The sequence below is a fragment of the Ceratina calcarata genome, unplaced genomic scaffold, assembly GCF_001652005.2.
Source record: "Ceratina calcarata isolate Rehan_Ccalc_2016 unplaced genomic scaffold, ASM165200v1 scaffold88.2, whole genome shotgun sequence".
Lineage (NCBI taxonomy): Eukaryota > Metazoa > Arthropoda > Insecta > Hymenoptera > Apidae > Ceratina > Ceratina calcarata.
Window position 1 is genome coordinate 88758 of NW_017180156.1, and position 18066 is coordinate 106823.

At 39.7% G+C, this 18066-nt stretch overlaps 2 protein-coding genes across 6 annotated transcripts in view; both read right to left on the bottom strand.

Moving 5' to 3' along the window:
• The window catches only part of LOC108631352 (elongation of very long chain fatty acids protein AAEL008004), a 26948-nt gene extending 17668 nt beyond the window's left edge, over positions 1-9280 (bottom strand). For 2 of the 5 annotated variants that reach the window (XM_018035196.2, XM_026818810.1), the window contains exon 1: positions 2136-2412. The gene's annotated coding sequence lies outside the window, so the exon portion shown is untranslated. Of the gene's footprint in view, positions 1-2135; positions 2413-8916 lie in introns of those variants that run through there. The other 3 variants (XM_018035197.2, XM_018035198.2, XM_026818807.1) reach the window with 2 other exon arrangements.
• Positions 9281-10289: 1009 nt separating this feature from the next.
• The window catches only part of LOC108631348 (elongation of very long chain fatty acids protein AAEL008004), a 27153-nt gene continuing 19376 nt past the window's right edge, over positions 10290-18066 (bottom strand). Inside the window, exons 4-6 of the mRNA XM_018035192.2 lie at positions 15643-15780; positions 14532-14774; positions 10290-14456 (exon numbers count right to left, since the gene is read on the bottom strand). Of these exons, the coding sequence (XP_017890681.1) occupies positions 14106-14456; positions 14532-14774; positions 15643-15780 (732 nt within the window). The 3' untranslated portion in view covers positions 10290-14105. The remainder of the gene's footprint in view (positions 14457-14531; positions 14775-15642; positions 15781-18066) is intronic.

Consider the following 18066-nt stretch of genomic DNA (forward strand, 5'->3'; position numbering starts at 1 on the left):
CGTTAAATATTAATGCTAGCGAAAAACTTTTATACAGAAATTGTAGATCTCGTCGTCCTCTACAAGAAAGGTCCTATACAATTTTCCCGTAGATTCAACGGTTTAGGAGTAATTAAGGAAAAATGAAATTTTTTGCCAAAAGTTCGCCGTTTCGACGCTGGGATGGTCGGATTTTGTCAACATCAATAAAATGCCAAATAATCATACGTAACTCGTTAAATATCGAAGTTAGAAGGAAAACAACTTTTATTTGAAGCATTTTTCGCAATTTTGAAAAAAGAAATTTTCGTCAGCGTCAATACTTAATTCGATATTTCCTTCTATACTTTTTAGCACGTAGCTATTTATTATTAGCATTATTTTTCCGATGTCTGATTTCTTTTTAATTATAGGAAATGCGTTTTTCTAAGGTACATAAACTTTTTGGATTGACTATATAGCCAATACATCAATATCGTGACGTACCTTTTGATAAAATCATTAAACAAGTTTTTGTATATGCTACTGCTTATAAGATTTACCCTGTATAATACAAGGGATGGTATCAGCTGTTTTAATTATGTTTGGAAGCATGGGACACGTCTTACAAAACTTAAATCTTTCGTAAATTGCCAGGTAACAAAGGAAACAGGCCGAAGAACTGTTGAAATCGAAATCGTTGTCCTGGAAAGTGGCTCGGACGTAGGCGAAGACCACCTAACAGCCAGACGCACGCCCCTTAAATAATCGAGACGCGATCGAGTGGAACGTGAATCGAAATCAAATTGGCTGCTCACGTGGCCCCGTGATTCATTATTATATGCGACTACAAATACGCGGGAGGAAGATGAAAATGGAGAAAGAATCGCGTTACCAATTGCGTTAACTTCCAGTTGAACAAACTGCAGTCTTCTATGAGATTCAGATAATAATTTGTGTAATTATTTAAGAATTGTCGTTCTGCACATTCAATTTTCTTACAATATCTATAAACGTTGTATACATTGCACATGATAACCCAGGAAACTACCTTCAACGCTTAGTTTAGATCTTGCAAAAACCCTTAACATCTTTTACAACATATTTTGCATAAAAATCCGCATTCTAGTCATGAAATAACTGTTTACTATTCTACGTTTACGTTACGAAATACATAGCTAAGAGAATGTGTCACTATCTTATATTTAGTCCGGTAAATTTTTATACCGAATCCGCAGGAATAACAAGAAACATTCAAAATCGTCGATCTAGATCCACGAGCAGTTTTATATCACTTACGTGAACACGTATTTCGAGATAAACACACAGTGGCAACTGTAGCTCGAGAGTTAATGCCACACGCGCTCGTGCACACGCGTATATTTCTTTCGAGTATCTATATGGTATCTGCGTTTTGTGTACAGAACGTCGCGGAAGATAGAATGGTTGTATGGCGTTTACGACTACGGCCGATTCGTTACCGAGTAATTATTACAAGATAATACATAAGCACAAGCACACTGCTTGCCTACAATAACTACGTGTTCCTCTTTTTCCTTCTTTCGCTTCTCCTCAAATGAATTGTGTAACGCGTACGCGTAAACGTAATTAAGGAAAGTAACAAGAGAACCGTGACTCGCTCATGTATCACATAATCGCTCTATGCAGTAGCTATTCCAGAGAGAGTCAGATGAAATTCGTGCAGCACCGATAGACGTTCGCGATCACAGATAATGAGATAGAAATTTTATTGTTAAAGACACGTTATTCACTGAAATTCAAATGCTACATATGAGAATCGAAAGAAATTCGTGTAATAGTGTCTTAGCGGTCAGGTGAAATTACATCTAGATTCTGTTGTTAACGACACGTTAGAGATTGGAACTGAAAATACCATTGTTGCACAACGGACAGATTTCCCGGTTTGGCAAAAGGAAAGTGTTCGACATTCACTTTTACTCAAATCATTTTTCACGTTGGTAGATCTCGTGCCAGGGGACAGGCGTATGATAGAGATACCCACTCCCGACTCTCACTGCATGTTACCGTAATTAACGAATAATCGAGGCGCGTGCACGAGACCGTTTCCGCGGGTGGGCCGATTATTCCCCGCCGTTACGTCATAAAGGAAAAACAGCGTAAGCGCGTGGTTGCGCTTACTTTCAGCTCCGACTTACCGGACGATCGAGCGACGACAGGATATCTCACGTAATAGTCTCTCCTGGGCAAACATACACTCCTCGTGCCACTGGTGGTTTTCAATCGCGGAATCAAAACACGAACAGCGGCTCACAGAGGGATCGTCGAAGTGTTTGTAACGCGATGTCGGATGAGAGGGCGGGCAAATTATAAAGAACCGTGAAAGAAATGAGAAAAAGCGGTTTGGATCTCGACTCGCAAATAGGAACGTAGACGACTGCCGCCGTGGCGAGTTGCAGACTGGCGCGCTTACGCCTCCGGATTGCTTTTAACCGAGTCGCCATATTGGTATCACACCCCTTCTACCTTTTCCCGATCCTTCGACTTAGGAGATGCGTTCACGGACAACGTACGCCTCGCGCCTCTTCCTGCCCTTCATCATTATTTGTTCTCTTTCCTTTCTATAAATTCATCCGTGAACGGATTGGTCCTTGTTCACAAATTCAGGCTCTGAACGCGATTCGATACTACTTTCATTTAACACCTTCAGTGATTTTTCTCTACGTCGTTTCAGACGATGTCCAATCATTCGGAAAATCATCTCGGCTACATGGAACGCGATTTTATAAAATAGTTTTGAATGTAGTTTTAGAAATATAATATTGTCAAGTGAATAACTTTTATTACGCACGATTGGTAGTTTTCGTTAACTCATCATCGAATTATAAAGTCAATGAGAAGAGACCGGATATTTCTTATCAATTTTGTATTTGCGTAATTCAGAATGACTTTGCAATAGAGGAATAATACGAAAGCTGTATTACATTTGTGATACATTTCCTATTTAAATCATCAGTTTTTACAAAGTAACGATTCACATATGAATGCCAGATTTCTATGCAAAAAATTACAACAAGCTTATAAGTACCATAATGTATATTTCAATGTCTTGTACATGCATCGGACGCAATGTTTGTATTTTCTCTGTTTCAGTTTACTTATAAATGCATAAAATCCGCATTGGAAGTCATTTAATATTTTAATTTCGAAAGGAAGACTAAGTAGTGCAGATCTATCATCATTACAATTTACATGTTTCTGTATAGATTAGACTTCTTGTTACTTTTTTTATAATTGTTACGCATCACAGAAGATGGATTCCGCTTCATTACGTATCTCAAATAGAATAACATACGACTAGTTGAAATTTGCAATTGAGATTGAAGAGTGTCTAATAAGTGTTTCAAAAAAACAAATACTATTTATCGTCCGGCTATAACATTATGACTGACATAAATGCGGTGCAAAGAAATGTAATTGACAAATGAAATACGAATCATATGTGGCAAATATACATCAACGTAAACACATTAAAAAACAGAGCTGGACTTTAAACTCTAATTATCGATTAATGAATGATCCAATAATGAAATTGTACTGGAAAATACCTTGTTAAACCGATCTGCCTTGAATATGTACAAAAACACATTGAGTCGAGTAAATTCTATGTTTGCCTAAGACTAGGAAGGAATCAATTCAAAAACTGGTATTCGGAGGTTCCTTGAACTTTCGTGAAATACAAATAGTCGATTAATTTTCGTTGACGATCTTACAGTGTACTTATTAGAATTCTAACCAGCGCAATTCGCGTTTTATCCACTTTATCAAGGATTTTCGATTCGAATTGAATTTTCAACGCGTTTGTAATTCATTTCGTCGCACGGAACTTTCGTCACACCCACGATTTGTTCAAGTTTCGACATTAACAATAAATATTCGTCGGGTTCACTCGCAACTGAAGCAGTCTTATATCAAAACGGTCCTGATATTTATGCAACTATATTATTATGAAATTCCTGTTATCACAACGCGCCCAATTTGTTTGTAAATTAGCTTCTCGCGCTATTATTTTGTAAAATACTTCCTTAACAAACGATTAAAGGAATTTCAATTGTTGTAGCAATATTTCATCAATTTTCTAAAGCAGTATCATGTACACGCGTGCAGAAAAAGTAAAAGTAGACGCAGCTTCCTATTCACGGCTTGATACGCAGGTTGCGAGACCTGTTATACGGGGAATTTTTCAAGACAAAAGTAGAAGAAATGTGAACTTGGAGAAGACGAAGGTTCTTGCTGATAAATTGCAATGCTATGAGTAATCTACTCGAAGAAAGTCATCATTTACTGTCTAGAATGATTCAAATGAAGTTTACAATCTCCTTACTCTCGTTTAAAAGAAAATATCAAACTGTTCCACGCGTTTTACTGGACAGACTCAAATTTCTCAAGATTTTTTATGTTAAACTGTGTCTTAGGTTATCGTACAATTGTTTCGATCATCGGAGGAGACTGGGTCTTGTACAATCGCCAAATCCAGCGCAGTTTCGTAATTCAAAGTGCAAAATCGTTTTTGACCGGTGACTCAACTTGATTGTCGCTTACCTCATTCTGGGTGCAACTGTGTATCGAGATTATTTGCAATGATCAAAACGAAAGATGAACCGCACTGGGAAAACCGTACAAAAAGGATCCGTCTTCGATCGATTAACTAGATTTGTAAATACAAATACAGACCTGAAGTGAGAATTTATGATACTGTATCTATCATAAATTGTATTCATCGATTGTATTGTATGATTAAAAGGAATTAAAACAATAATATTTTCTTATAGCTTCGAAGTTTTCTATCGAGCGGAACACAGGTATTACTGACTGAATCTCGAATAACGTATCTTAAGACAAAGATTGCGACATAATAGAGGCTGGCTGTGATTGCGTATTTGCATAAAGCTGCGATGAGCTGAACGGAAGACCTTAAATTTTTATGCTTGCGCTCAGACGATTAACGATCTTTGCTTAATGCCTGCTAACGCTTTATAGGATATTCAAATTCGAAGCAGATCGCCGCGGTAGCCGTGTTTTCATGCCGGTACGTGAGCTCACAGGCGACTCATCTTGGTGTCTTTGAACTTCTCTCGCTGACCTTCCTCCTCTGAATCCAAGAGTTATGGACTATTGGCCAACGATTTCGAATCACATCCAGCCATGTGATTCCAGATTCTTCTTTCCAGCTTCTTTCTTACCGAAAATTGTATATTTTACACTTATGATTGATGAATCTAGCCATGAACCTTCTATTAATAATAATCGATGTATAGTTTCTCATCGTTTTGACAAGGTTCACCTCAAAATTCAATTTCAAATAAATAAATAGATATAGTCTCGTTCTTTTCTTTTTACTAAAAATTCATATATTTTATGGTTCTCTCTTCTGATTAATGAATAATGCCACTCGTTGCCATGAACCTTCTATATTAATACTCTAAAGTATAGTTTATTACCGTCATTCTGACAAGGTTTACCTAAATATTCAAATCCACGCAGATAATTACTTCGAAATTCTATAATATCTTACGAATTTTGATAAAGGCTTAAAGTAAATAAATAGATATACGTCGGTTAAAGGTCTCCGAGCGTCAGTCGAGAAATTTATACACCGGGGACAGAATTCCACCTGTTTCGTCCTTCGGTTTTCATTCTTTATCCTCTGATTATATTACACGAATCAAGAATGTTGAAAGCTGATAATTAGCTCTGGACGTCACAATTTTTTCTTCGACCTGTACTTAACATTTTTTCTTTATAACTATGAGAGAGAAGGAAGAACCTTTTAGTAAAAATTCAAGTTAAGTGCGATGTTTGTCAAGTTTGTCATAGATAATGCAAGAATATCGGTCTTTAACGTTCAACAAATATGCTAAAAATTCACCTGACCTTGCTTAAACAAAATTAAACGGATCGAGAAGATGTGTAAAACTGCAAAAGTAATTATTACCGTGTTCATACTTATCTAGTATGACAACACTTGACCGCAAAGAATGAACAATTTTCTTTAACGATAGAGAAGTGCACACTTGTGGCTACTCTACATTTATTCTAACGGCGACTAAGAAAATGATACGAAAAATTAAGATTCTCAATCCCTTATTCATTATGTGTTTGAAGGTGATCATGACATTATGAACCCTGTTTTAAGTAATCACGAACGCGTGAATATTTATAATACGGGAGTTCAAGTATAAAATGAATTATAATTGTAAATAGCAATGAATTGCAAGTTGATTCGAAATGGCTGATGAAACCGACTGCGCAGAAAAATTGTGGTGTTCCGTGTGGGCAGCGCGGACCGAGTGAATGAGCGTCGCGCGCGGAGCAATTGCCTCGTCCGAGAAGAATTCGACCGGAGTTCTCGCGTTGTCCACATGGCACACGACCCAATTCGTCGATCTTACGTAACCGATAACATTGAGTCATTCATGCTCAGCTGATCCACAGTACCGGCGCTCCGCAATTAAAAAGCCTTTTTACCAGTGTTTTATTCCATTCGCAGGAATACGCATTAAATATGATGCACAATAACTCAAACGTGTAACGTATTATCTCACCGCGTCAACAGATTAACTTTTTTTTATGATAAACGTTGTTGATCAATCTATAGTGAGTTTTTTGTAATCAAGGAAATGGAAATAACCGTAGATAGAAAGAAAAAGAATTTATGTTCGACGTCTGTAGGAAAAGTACGGTTTTCCGTGAACAGGTCACGGCATAAAAACGGTTAAAAGTGGCCGAGTTTAGCAGCGCGAAGTCCCGGTAAAGCAAACAAGCGGGATTGGAGACAAAGCTGCGTGGCCTGTTCAATTTTCTCGATATCGACCGATAAGAGAGGACCCCGGTACACACAAAGAATTTAGCCTTGGCCTACTGTTTCGGGACACGGACGAATCGTCGTCAGAAAAGTCGAGCATCGATAGTTTTGGTTACACAACAGTACGAGAACGTGCCCCCGCGCGATCTTCTTTTCCGAGCCTGCCCGGGCCTTAATGGAGCGATACCTACTGTTTTTGAATCGTGATTAATACGGTTCTGTATGCTCGTCATTGCGTCCCGTTTTTTTCGTTCAGCCCGTTGATGCCGAGGCTGACTGACCTACATTATTTTTCGCAACCCGGCCCACCTTTTCAGCAGATCGATCCCACATGCTAGAGCGCCAAGCGGGGATCAACAAACGTCCTAATTCGAATCGCTCGCAACGACAAATCTGACCTCCTAGACAATATAAATATTGTATACACATATTTCAATTAGGTTTATACATATTTCAATTAGGTTTATACCGATGATAAATAGTAAACAGTACTCCGCTTGAAAATGGGCATCCCCGCTTCTGATCTTTTATCACCTGTGTGATTAAAAATCACGTGGGAACTGTAGGAGCGTAGAAAGGAATTTCTGATCGAATGGGACTATCTACCGAAGCCTGACTCGTACCGTGAGAGAAAGTTTCGGCATCGAGAATTACACGCCGGTGAAATAATCGTCCGAATCCTTCCGATTAAAACCGCGGAAACTAATCGAACGATAATTATATCGGCAGTAATTCATTGGGTCCCGATTCCTCTTATTCGAATTCAAAATGCCTCTGCTTTGCGGCTGCTATTATGCAATTCAATTAACAATGGTTCCGCCTTTCTAATTTACGACTTCAAATAAAAAATAACGTATATATTATAGAAAAGTACATAGAAAAGTATAGAGAATATCAAAACTGAAATGGATACTATTATTTTTACTGCTACGGGATATAATAAAGTCTTACATATTTTACGTAAAAACAAAAAGGGAGGAATGTCGTGCGAACTTCAGTTCCAAAGTCCGGGGAATATGTTGAAGGTCTCCCGGTGGGGAAATATACGTGTACGCGATCGGAATATCGGAGGATCGAACGGTCACGTACGAAGGCGATCCGATTCACGGGCCTAAAGTCACGTCGAACTTACGTTTTACGTAAAATTACGAGAATTCCGATACTCCTGTTGCGCGTCAGACTATATACGCGACACGTGTAATAGCTACGTAACATTTAAAAACAAGTTGCTTATTATCGTTTCAACGAGCGATCAACCGTGTGCCATACACCGACATGCCAGATGTAATTATCTAAGAGAGTTCTTAGGAGCATCACGGATAGATGCATAGTAACTGAAGACAGGAACATAAAAATTATGTGTCAATTAGCTTCAGTTGTCAGTTAAATATATGTACGTGACGTGGAATAAGGGAGTGATGCTTGATAAACATTAGACGGATCGCGTTTTGACATCTGACCACGGATCGAATCCGAACCGCGTGTAAATAAAATGATGTAATTTGTTCTAGGATCAACGTGCCGGAGTAATGGGATCTCGTGCTACTTTCGGCCCGAATAAATGTCGAAACGTCCTCTATTGTCACAAAATTGGTCAATACCATTCTACGCTTTATCGACTTTCCCTATTTCGATTTTCCTAATCTTGCTTCTCGCAATGATTTTACCAGTTTCAATAAATGCGCGTACATCTCTGATATATCGCAATTGATGCACATCTTGCATTCTCATCATCATTCATTGATAACTGATTAGTTCTGTTCCATTCAAGTAGCTTTAATTATCATGTTGTAAAGGGAACATTTTTCTACGTACGAGAAACGATCGACGAAGGATCAAGGTGCGTAAAGTAAGAAGTATTTAAGAAAGAAATTGCACGTTTCAAACCGTATTTGAGATTTGACGAATACCGATCAGTGGCTTGACAGATGAAAATCTTCTCGGCTCGATCGCAGAATGGGTTAGCCGAAGCTGAAGACTTGCGGAAGATGCGCGAAACAGGTGCGCAGCATCGATTCCGCGAGAGCACGCCTAGATCATGGTGCCTCGAAAGCCGGCACACATCTATGTATATCGAATGCGATCAGCTGATCGAAGGGAAGACGTTAACTCACCGGCAGCGTGCAGGACTCTCGCCGGGAGAGATTCCTCTCTCTCTCTCACTTGTTGCGTCGCCAAGATCCTGCTCTCCTCGCGTACGCCTCTCTTTCCCTCCTCGATCTCTGCACACGGAAGCTGCACTTGCCCGAAAGTCTCGAAACCGGACGATGTTGTGCCACGGCCGTCGGTTTCGATGAATCCCGGTTAAAAATATATACAGGGCGGGGCTCGCCGGAGACGCTCGAGCTCGCTCGGCAATCCTTCCTTCTTCACGTCGCGTCGCGGTTACTTACACTCGCGTGCGTTCACGGTCGCGGGACGTCCGTCGTCGTCCACATGCCGCGAGGTCGTATCTTCCCCCTCGTGATTCCCGTCGCGTCCCGCGGTGCACTGCGAGGCTCGTCGTTGCGCGGAGAATCGCCGGCAGGCCCGTAGCCACCGCCCCGAGCACGGCACCCAACGAAACCCCAAATTTTTTTCCTCGCCGAAGGAAATGAACTCGCGTCAGAATCGTGGACCGTCCCGTTCGAGGCACGATCGTTCGAGAGGGCTCGAATCGCGGCCACGTTCACGTCATTGGCACGTGATTCGCGCGCGGTGAAATCATAAGAAAGTTCCGAATTGTTCGCGTGCTCGCGTAATCCGGCATTGATCGATAACGATCTGTAGGTTTTCGAAACGAACCGGAGGAGAGGCTACGTAATTGTTATAGGAAATTAATTCGATTATCCTTCATCGCGTAGTAGACAAGTGTTACATCGTCACGAACCACGTTTTTGTTTTTCATTGCAACACGAACGCGCTTTCTTTCGTAGGAAATTATGGATTATATAAAAAGTGGTTTTGCAGAAGGACGATCGACTAGATGAAAGAGCATGAAAGACGCCCGAGAGAAACCGGCATATTTTGTTAAATTAATGGTCGATCTTCGAGTACGCACTTGTACGTTGCTATTATCTTTATCTAGAATTTTTATTGCGATATTCTCTCATACACGTATATTAAAGTGTTTTAAGTTTTAATTACTATCATTTCTTCATCTCACGGTTAATTTGAACGAACTTTTTCTCAACGTTCGACTGTCATCATGACGTGTTAACGAATTTTTTCAAAACATATAATTTCATTGCAAATCAAGGCATTTAAATTGTATGCTAATTGTCGTTAATACGATTCTAGAGGGGAAACATTTGCTGAATATTATGTTAGCCAGAGGTCGAAAATATAGGACGGGCTGCTAATGAAATCCTTGTGTCAATAGGTTGAAAATTTGCAGATCAAAATTGATATTCATGTTGCATCGTAAACAGAAATTACGCAAATGAAATACATTAAATACACTGAATTGATTTTAATTTCATTTCGCACATAAACTATTCAAATTCGATTCTGTATGTATAGTTTATTATTATTTGTTTTCTGGTGTACTTGTTCAGAAGTCAGTATACAAGCTATTCATAAGAATGTGGATCGTTTTGGTGAATCGATTCTAGAAGTTGAAACATTGAAGGGAAATCGAGAACACAACAAAATCACGTTTGAAAAAAATTTCTGAAAACGTGTTGAAAAATCTCGAACAGACTTTTTGGTTTCGTGTAATCTTTTTAATTTCAATCGCTAGAATTGATCGCTAGACGCTGTGAACAGTTTCGATGGGGTGTGTCGATCATCAAATAAAATTACACCGATTTTTCTGTGTCCATTGCTGAAGGCAACTCGCTCCTTTTAAATTCACTTTATTCTCGTGTTATTCTCCCCAATTATGTACAAAAATATAATGAGAATCAATAATCATTACAGAGTTCGTAACATTAGGTAGGTACATGACGATGTGTGTGTGCTCTTTTGCCTCTTCGGCCTCAGCTTGTGTGTCACCTCTCGCGTGGCTCAACCGATTTATTTCTCATTTTTGTCTTCTAATTTTTCTCTTTCAAGTAAAAGACGATCGACCATCCTGTGACTTGCGTGTAATTTTCTCACCACAAAAATCCACGTATATGATATCGTGTGACTTTGGTGTTTTCGTTTCGATCTTTCATAAATGATTTTCGTGTGTGCAGAGAAACAATGGCATCCTTCTTTGATCCGTAAAAGAAAAATAAATCACATTCTCCGACCTAACGTGTTTCGATTCTAATACCATCGAAGGCTTCCCTGAATACGACGTGACTTGCAAAAATAATTCGAAAGTTTTATTCGCACACTAGAAAGATCCAAGGTTTTTAAAAAGCGAACAAAACGTCGGAATCATTTGGCCAAAGGGCACGAAATCGACTTAGCCTTGAATAGCATGAATCGGTAAGGATATTTCTGAAGATTCGTCAGTATATAATTTCTGAGTCTAGGGCTCTGTGAAGTCTTGTTAGAAAAAGTGCACAGCAGAAAATTACTCGCACGCGTGTCCGTTTTTTAGAAAAATACGAAAGTTGTACATCGAGAAGCAGCCTTTTTCATTTGCTGTTTTTATTAAAGAATAAAAATTCGAAAAAGAACGCGGATAACGCGTGGATTACTACCACGGCCGATCGTGAAATTTTCGACGATAACAAATGACACCTTTGTACAAATGCGTATTTGATGATGCGTGTGTGTGTGTAGGTAGTATGTGTATTACGAACTTCCGCTAGAATGTTCTAACGTCGTGTCCCGACGTTGACGCGGCTTATTGTCCTCATTGACAGACACAAGTTAGGTTCCATAGAATAAACTCACATGTTTTCCAAAAAATTAAAAACAATGCAATGCGGTATATTATTATTTGCGAGACTTTAACAGGTGCGAAATTGCTTTCCATTCTACGCTAATTTTACAAATAGATGAGATATCAAAAAGAAAAGAAAAGAATAATTACAGGAGTCTCTTGTTATTGCGAAGTTAAAAAGGAGCGTGTAGTCACTAGGCGGACGTGTGCTCCGAAAGAGAAATGATGCATTGCGTGTTCCACACGTACACTTATTAAAAAAGTGAAAAAACGGTGACGAACGATTTTAAACGATTCGTAGTTCTATCGATACAATGATCGATTTCATGTCGGAATAATACATAATTGCAATAATTTTCAATGAACAGAAAAGGACGAGCTAAAAGGAGTTTTGAGCGTTGAAGATATCAAATTGTTCGTTAATTCGTAGATCAATTCCTGTACATTTCGAAACGAGTCAACAAGGACCGAACTACGCGCAGGGCCTTGTCAATCTTGCGATTGAAGGAATGCGCTTGAACCTTGTTATGCATATCACCAAAAGACTGATGCAACGGGAGAAAACAAGAGCTTCGTTTTTCGAGATTCTGTGAAATCATATTTTTCATATATGTATACGTTTTTCGTCTACGACTACGTTAACAGTCTTGTCGACGTTATCCTCTCTTCCGTTTACTCCCTTTTATTATAGACCATTTTTCATCTTCAAATATCTCTCTAATACGTTATTAAAACTTATCGATAATAAATTTTTTTTTCATTACACGAATACTTTCACGGGAAAGCACGTCTTTTGACACCATTTTAACGTCAACGTTTCTTTTACTATTATTATTAGTATCATTTTATCATTATTATTATTATGTGATCGATCTATTTCCTTGTAAAAATATACAGCCATCAAATTTGTAGGATCGAATTGTTCTTTTACTTTTTCTTTTTTTCCTCAGATTTTTTATTTCTGTGCGGTCATAAATAAAAACCTTCATCTTTCCGTAATAGGAAGTGTACAAAAGTTTGTAACCTTAACAAGAAATTTCTTTTTATATGATTCCTAGATAAACGTTTTCTCTTCCCTTCCTCTATGCGTTTCCTAGCATTTATAATTTACGCGTAGATTCGCACGATCGGCATTCGATTTTCTTCCAATTTTACCGGTGAACATGAGATTAATTTTGCCGAGACAATTTCTTTTTATCTCCTCGGAAGCTTGACTCCGCGTTTTTCTCTTCTACGCACAGCTCAAAACGTTCGTAAAGTATTCGATAAAAAATAACAAAAGAAAGATGTGTTACATCGTGAGCTATATAAGAAAAGCCGTCGAAGCAACGAGTTTCCTAACTGTACGCGGTTACCCGATAGAATTGTCACAAGTTTGGAGACAGAGAATCAAGCTCCGAGAGGAAGGAGTACGTTACGCGATTTCTTCTTCGAGCGCGAATCGACAGATGCTTATTTTCTAGGACGAACACCAAAGCTTTGAACACAATCGGGGCAATAGAGAGACAGAGTCGGACGACGATCAGGAAATCTGATGTAAAGGAGGGGGTACAGGGGTAGGAGGATTGGTGGGAGGGGATCGTTTCGGTGTGTCCCAAAGTGAAATGCCTCGTTATCACGTTTACAACTAACAAATGATCACACTCGCTCACGCATACATCATAACCGCACGCGTCGCACTCTTCTTTTTTTTCATGCGCGAATCGCGTGCGGGAAAATAGAATGTTCCGATGAAGATCGGGTTTATTCAATTCTCCTCTCGCTCATCGTGTGCGCGTTTTAATCTTGTCCGCTTCATTTTCTATCTCCGGTATCCTCGCGTTCCTAATTCTGCATTTCTGTTTTGTAAAGCCATCGACGAGCGCCAACGACTTGTTCACGGAGCGATCCGCAATCCGGTTGCGGTTTGCGATTTCATATAATTAATGCATATACATAACAATACGTGCAGAAGAGCCCTTTCCTTATTAATAATATACATATATGTATATATTACGCGATAATAGTCTTTATACGTGTAACCTCCATCAGATTAACCCGTCGAACGATAAACGTAATCACTAGCTCGTTGATATAGTTCCTGAAATAATTTAAAGCGTTAGCGGTTAATCGAACGCTGCGACTGGATCTCTCTCTCGCTGTCTCTTTCTCGTCGACGACTCTACTTGCAGTGAACTTGAACACAGACTCCGCGACGAATTTCAACTAGCATAATAGTTTGTTCTCACGTATCGGCTACGTCCAAGGCGGAGGAGGAATCTTCCCCTCCGGTAATTTCATGCGCGATCACTGTTCGAGTATCGAGTCGATCGACGTATTCTCTGTGTCTGCTTGTTTTGTGTGCATGTTTACGCGTGTGTATGTTATGTTGTACAGAATCACGGCATGATCCTCGGAGTGCCGGGTTGAGATTGAACGTATGATTAAATGTGTAACGCGTCGCGCGATTTGCTGTCTGAACGACGACGACGACGGTTTACGATGCCTTGCCACAACGGTGCCCTAAGCGAGCTTCTTCTCCGTATTATTGTTGGCAACGTAACCGTTATTCGTTCCGTTGCTGTAACAGCTGTTGTACTCTTTGTTGTAAATCGTCGCGTACGACGAGACACCGTTCTGCCGCGGCACTGAGTCTTCCAGCACTGGCATGCAGAGGCCAGTCGAACCGTTCTGCATGCTCTTCTTCAACTCTCTTCTCTTTCCCTTGTCCACATACTTCGCTTTGTAAAAGTCCGAGAAGAGACCTAGGAAAAGAACGCCGTGCAGACCGATCCAGATCATGAAGCCGCGCGGGTAATCGCATTCCGTGAACAGAAGCTGGAACTGGTGGCTCATGATCAGTACGAATTGCACCTGAAACAAAAATTTTTATATTGATTCCGTAAAAATCAGAAGAGAGGATACACCGTTCGAGTCTAGTGCACTTACCATTTGCAAGGTAGTCAGGTACTTTTTCCACCAGATGTACTTTTGGTACTCGGGACCCATCGCGGCTATCATGTAATAGAAGTACATTATTATGTGAACAAAGGTGTTCAGGAGGGCGAAGAAAGTGCTGTGGCCACCCGGTGTGAACTTCAGCCCCATCCAAACAGAGAACGGCATTATACCGTGGTGGATCACATGTAGCGTCGACACGTGTTGATTCTTCTTCCTCAGAATGAAAAAGAGCTGCGAACAAAATTACGCCCGTTGGCAAACGATTTTATATCACGTAATTATCAATTAGTATCCGATTAGATTCTATTTTCGTTTCGACGTCGATTCATTTTCATCCGGCTCAACCTTGATTTAAAAATTCTGATACGCCCACACGTTCGCGATACAATCCCACTGTTATAACAAAGGTGGAAAAGTGGAGTGCTACAAGGCTACTAATGCGAAATTCTCAGGGGATACCTTTTATCATGTAACGTTAAAGCCTTATCAAGCTAGTCTCACAAATAGACTGCACATTACACAAATTGTATACAGGATTATTTTTCTCATTTCAAGAGACGATGTTCTCTTTATTATATTAAAGTAGCTTGATAACAAAAAACGACCTACTTCTCCGCATCGGTTTTAAGACCGACTGGTCTTCCCTCGCGTGGGTTATACGTATATACACCGAATCGAAAGGGCTCGGTTTTACTATTGTACGAGTGCAACACGGATTTCCGTTCGATGAGCAACTCTAATAGCAGCTATCTAATGCTTGGAACACGGTCTAATGCAACGGTACACAGCTGAGTGTACTGTTTAATAGCAGAGCTACATTAGGCAACAGCGAATGACTATCTTAACTCATTCCAGCAGTCAAGCTAGTTTCATAATTACGATTTACAATTAGACCCGAATAAATTCCTTAAATTTATTAGACACTGGATTTATCCTATTAATCCATGGCGAGCATAAATATAATGAAAATTCATACAATATTTCATATAGGAACAAAATGCAGATAGTTCGATTGCAAAGATTCTCTTTATACCCGTGACTGAATTTTCGTCGAACGATAGTGCATGGAAAAAAGCAGAGACCGGAAGGCAGTACTTACGGTATCGAAGAACTCAGTGAACTTGCTGATGTAATACCACCAGCACGTGTTGGCCATTCGCAACGCCATGGGGCTGTACGAGTAGTCGACCGGTTGGCACCGGAAACTGTATCCTTTCGCCCATCCGCTCATCAAGTACTGAAACAAGAAAACGGTGGAAAGTGAGGATAATAAAGGGTGGTGGGGTTTGAGCATTCGTCGGAGAGGACGACAACGAGAGCACGACAATCAGCATATAGAGTACGATCGCTCGCTTTTCACTCGGGAAACTCTGTCCCTCCGCTCGCTTTGTTCGATCAAGGAGTCCGGGAAAGCCGGCGAAACAGCCGGGCGGTGGGAGTGGGTGGAACAAAAGGCTGTGTTTCTCTCGGCAAGACGGCTTCTCTTCGGCTATTTCAAAAATCTAAAAGCCCATGTACTCCTTCGAGAATTACGAACAATGCCACCCGCTTGTACCTTGTTTCATCTTATACACACCAACGTGCACGTAATTTTTTCCAACAAATCAGGCCACGCGGTCTTTCGCGCGACCTTAAAAACGTGGCATCGATTCGCGAGGGAAAACCGGACCACGAATTATCCCCACGATGACCATTTTCGTTTTAACTATTTTATAATCCGAAAAAACAGATTGCGTTCGTTCGTTCCTGGAAACGTTTAGATCAATTGCACGTGAAATGCTTTAACAACTTCGATGTTAATGCGCGTTTTATTAGTTTCAGAAAAACGAGATTGACTTTAATAAAAAGATCTTAATATCCAAATAGATTAATTCTAAGAAAAGAATAGCTAGATTACGTCACGAGTGACGCTACATCAATCGCATGTTAATTATCGCACGTACTTTCGATTCGCGGAAGCTGGATGCGCTTGAAAATCGAGCGGTTTGCGTGCGCACGAAAAGTGTCACGGAAGCAAAATCTCACGAGAGGTCTCGCGATAATTGGCTAAGTGGCACCGATTCAACTCTAAACGAGGGCTAACGTTACCGTGTACGAAGGACTTTACACGAGAAACTATAAAACGGGCATAACCGTTTACCGTAACGTTACAGCGACCGTTTACATTTTTAACAGCAAATCCTAGATATCAACGATGCCAAATCCAAACCGCTAGTGGTTCTTAAATTCAACTGGAAATTGCTTTCGCGTAGGTTTAGATTTAGCTTTACATTATATCATCGTTTACATCAAAACGTTTAGGTACATGGACAATAAATTGTAGCAATTGTTATTACGTGGTCGTTAATGTGAGAGGGATTTGAGAACAACGATGTGATGAGCGATTTTTTTGTTCTAACACCACGTGTCTTACAAAAATGAGATTTTAGAAGAGAGCAGATCATTAAAAATATTCTTTCCATTCTTGGAGATCACGTACATGGTATTGGAACTAAACACATTCTCATACATGGTGTTAGAACGAAGGATGTACATCCCGCATGATTCATTCAGTCTATTCAGTAGTCACTTTGAACGAAATGCAGATGAAAACATGTTCACATTTTTTTACTGTGGGTGAATCATTCAGGATGCACATGCAAAGTGGACGGTTTAAATTCGGTGTTACATTAAAATTGGTAAACGCGATGTTCAATTTGCGCGACTTATGAGCGTGCAAGACTGTTGTTAATATTCATTGGAAAATTGTATGCGTCTCGGAGCGAGTCGCGGAAACTCGTCTCGTGGGACCGCCCGCTTTGTCTTTTCCTTCGCTGTGAAACTTGCGGAAAGAGAAAACGACTCAAGGGTTGGGTTAAGGTCATTGTGCCGGCAATAATTAATAATCGTTAAAAACAATGAAATGACATATGTAAACGAGAAAATACATGCTATTTTTCTTGTAGTTATTTTTGAAAAAGAAGACGATCGCCTAAGAGACGTCTTCTAAGAGAAAAATGCTATAAATTTCTCTTCTAATTTCAATATTTAACGAGTTAAATATGACTAATTGGCGTTTTGTGGGTATTGATAAAATCCGACCATCCCAGCGTCGAAACGGCCAACTTTTGGCAAAAAATTTCGTTTTTCCTTAATAACTCCTAAACTGTTGGTCGTACGGGAAAATTGCATAGGACCTTTCTTGTAGAGGACGACGAGATCTATAATTTCTGTATAAAAGTTTGTCACTAGCGTTAATAGTTTAAAAGTTATTGACGAAAAACGGAAAAATAGTTTTTCGCGAATTACTCGTAAACTATTGACGCTAGCAAGAAACTTTTATACAGAAATTGTAGATCTCGTCGTCCTCTACAAGAATGAACATATGCAATTTTTCCGTATGTCCAACGGTTTGGGAGTTATTAGCCAAAAACGAAAATTTGGAAGAAATTGAAGGGGTACCCCTTGGAAAAATCTCGGAAAAATCGAAAATTTTTTTTTGTTGTTTATTATTAGCAATGTTCTTCCGACGTTTGATTTCTTT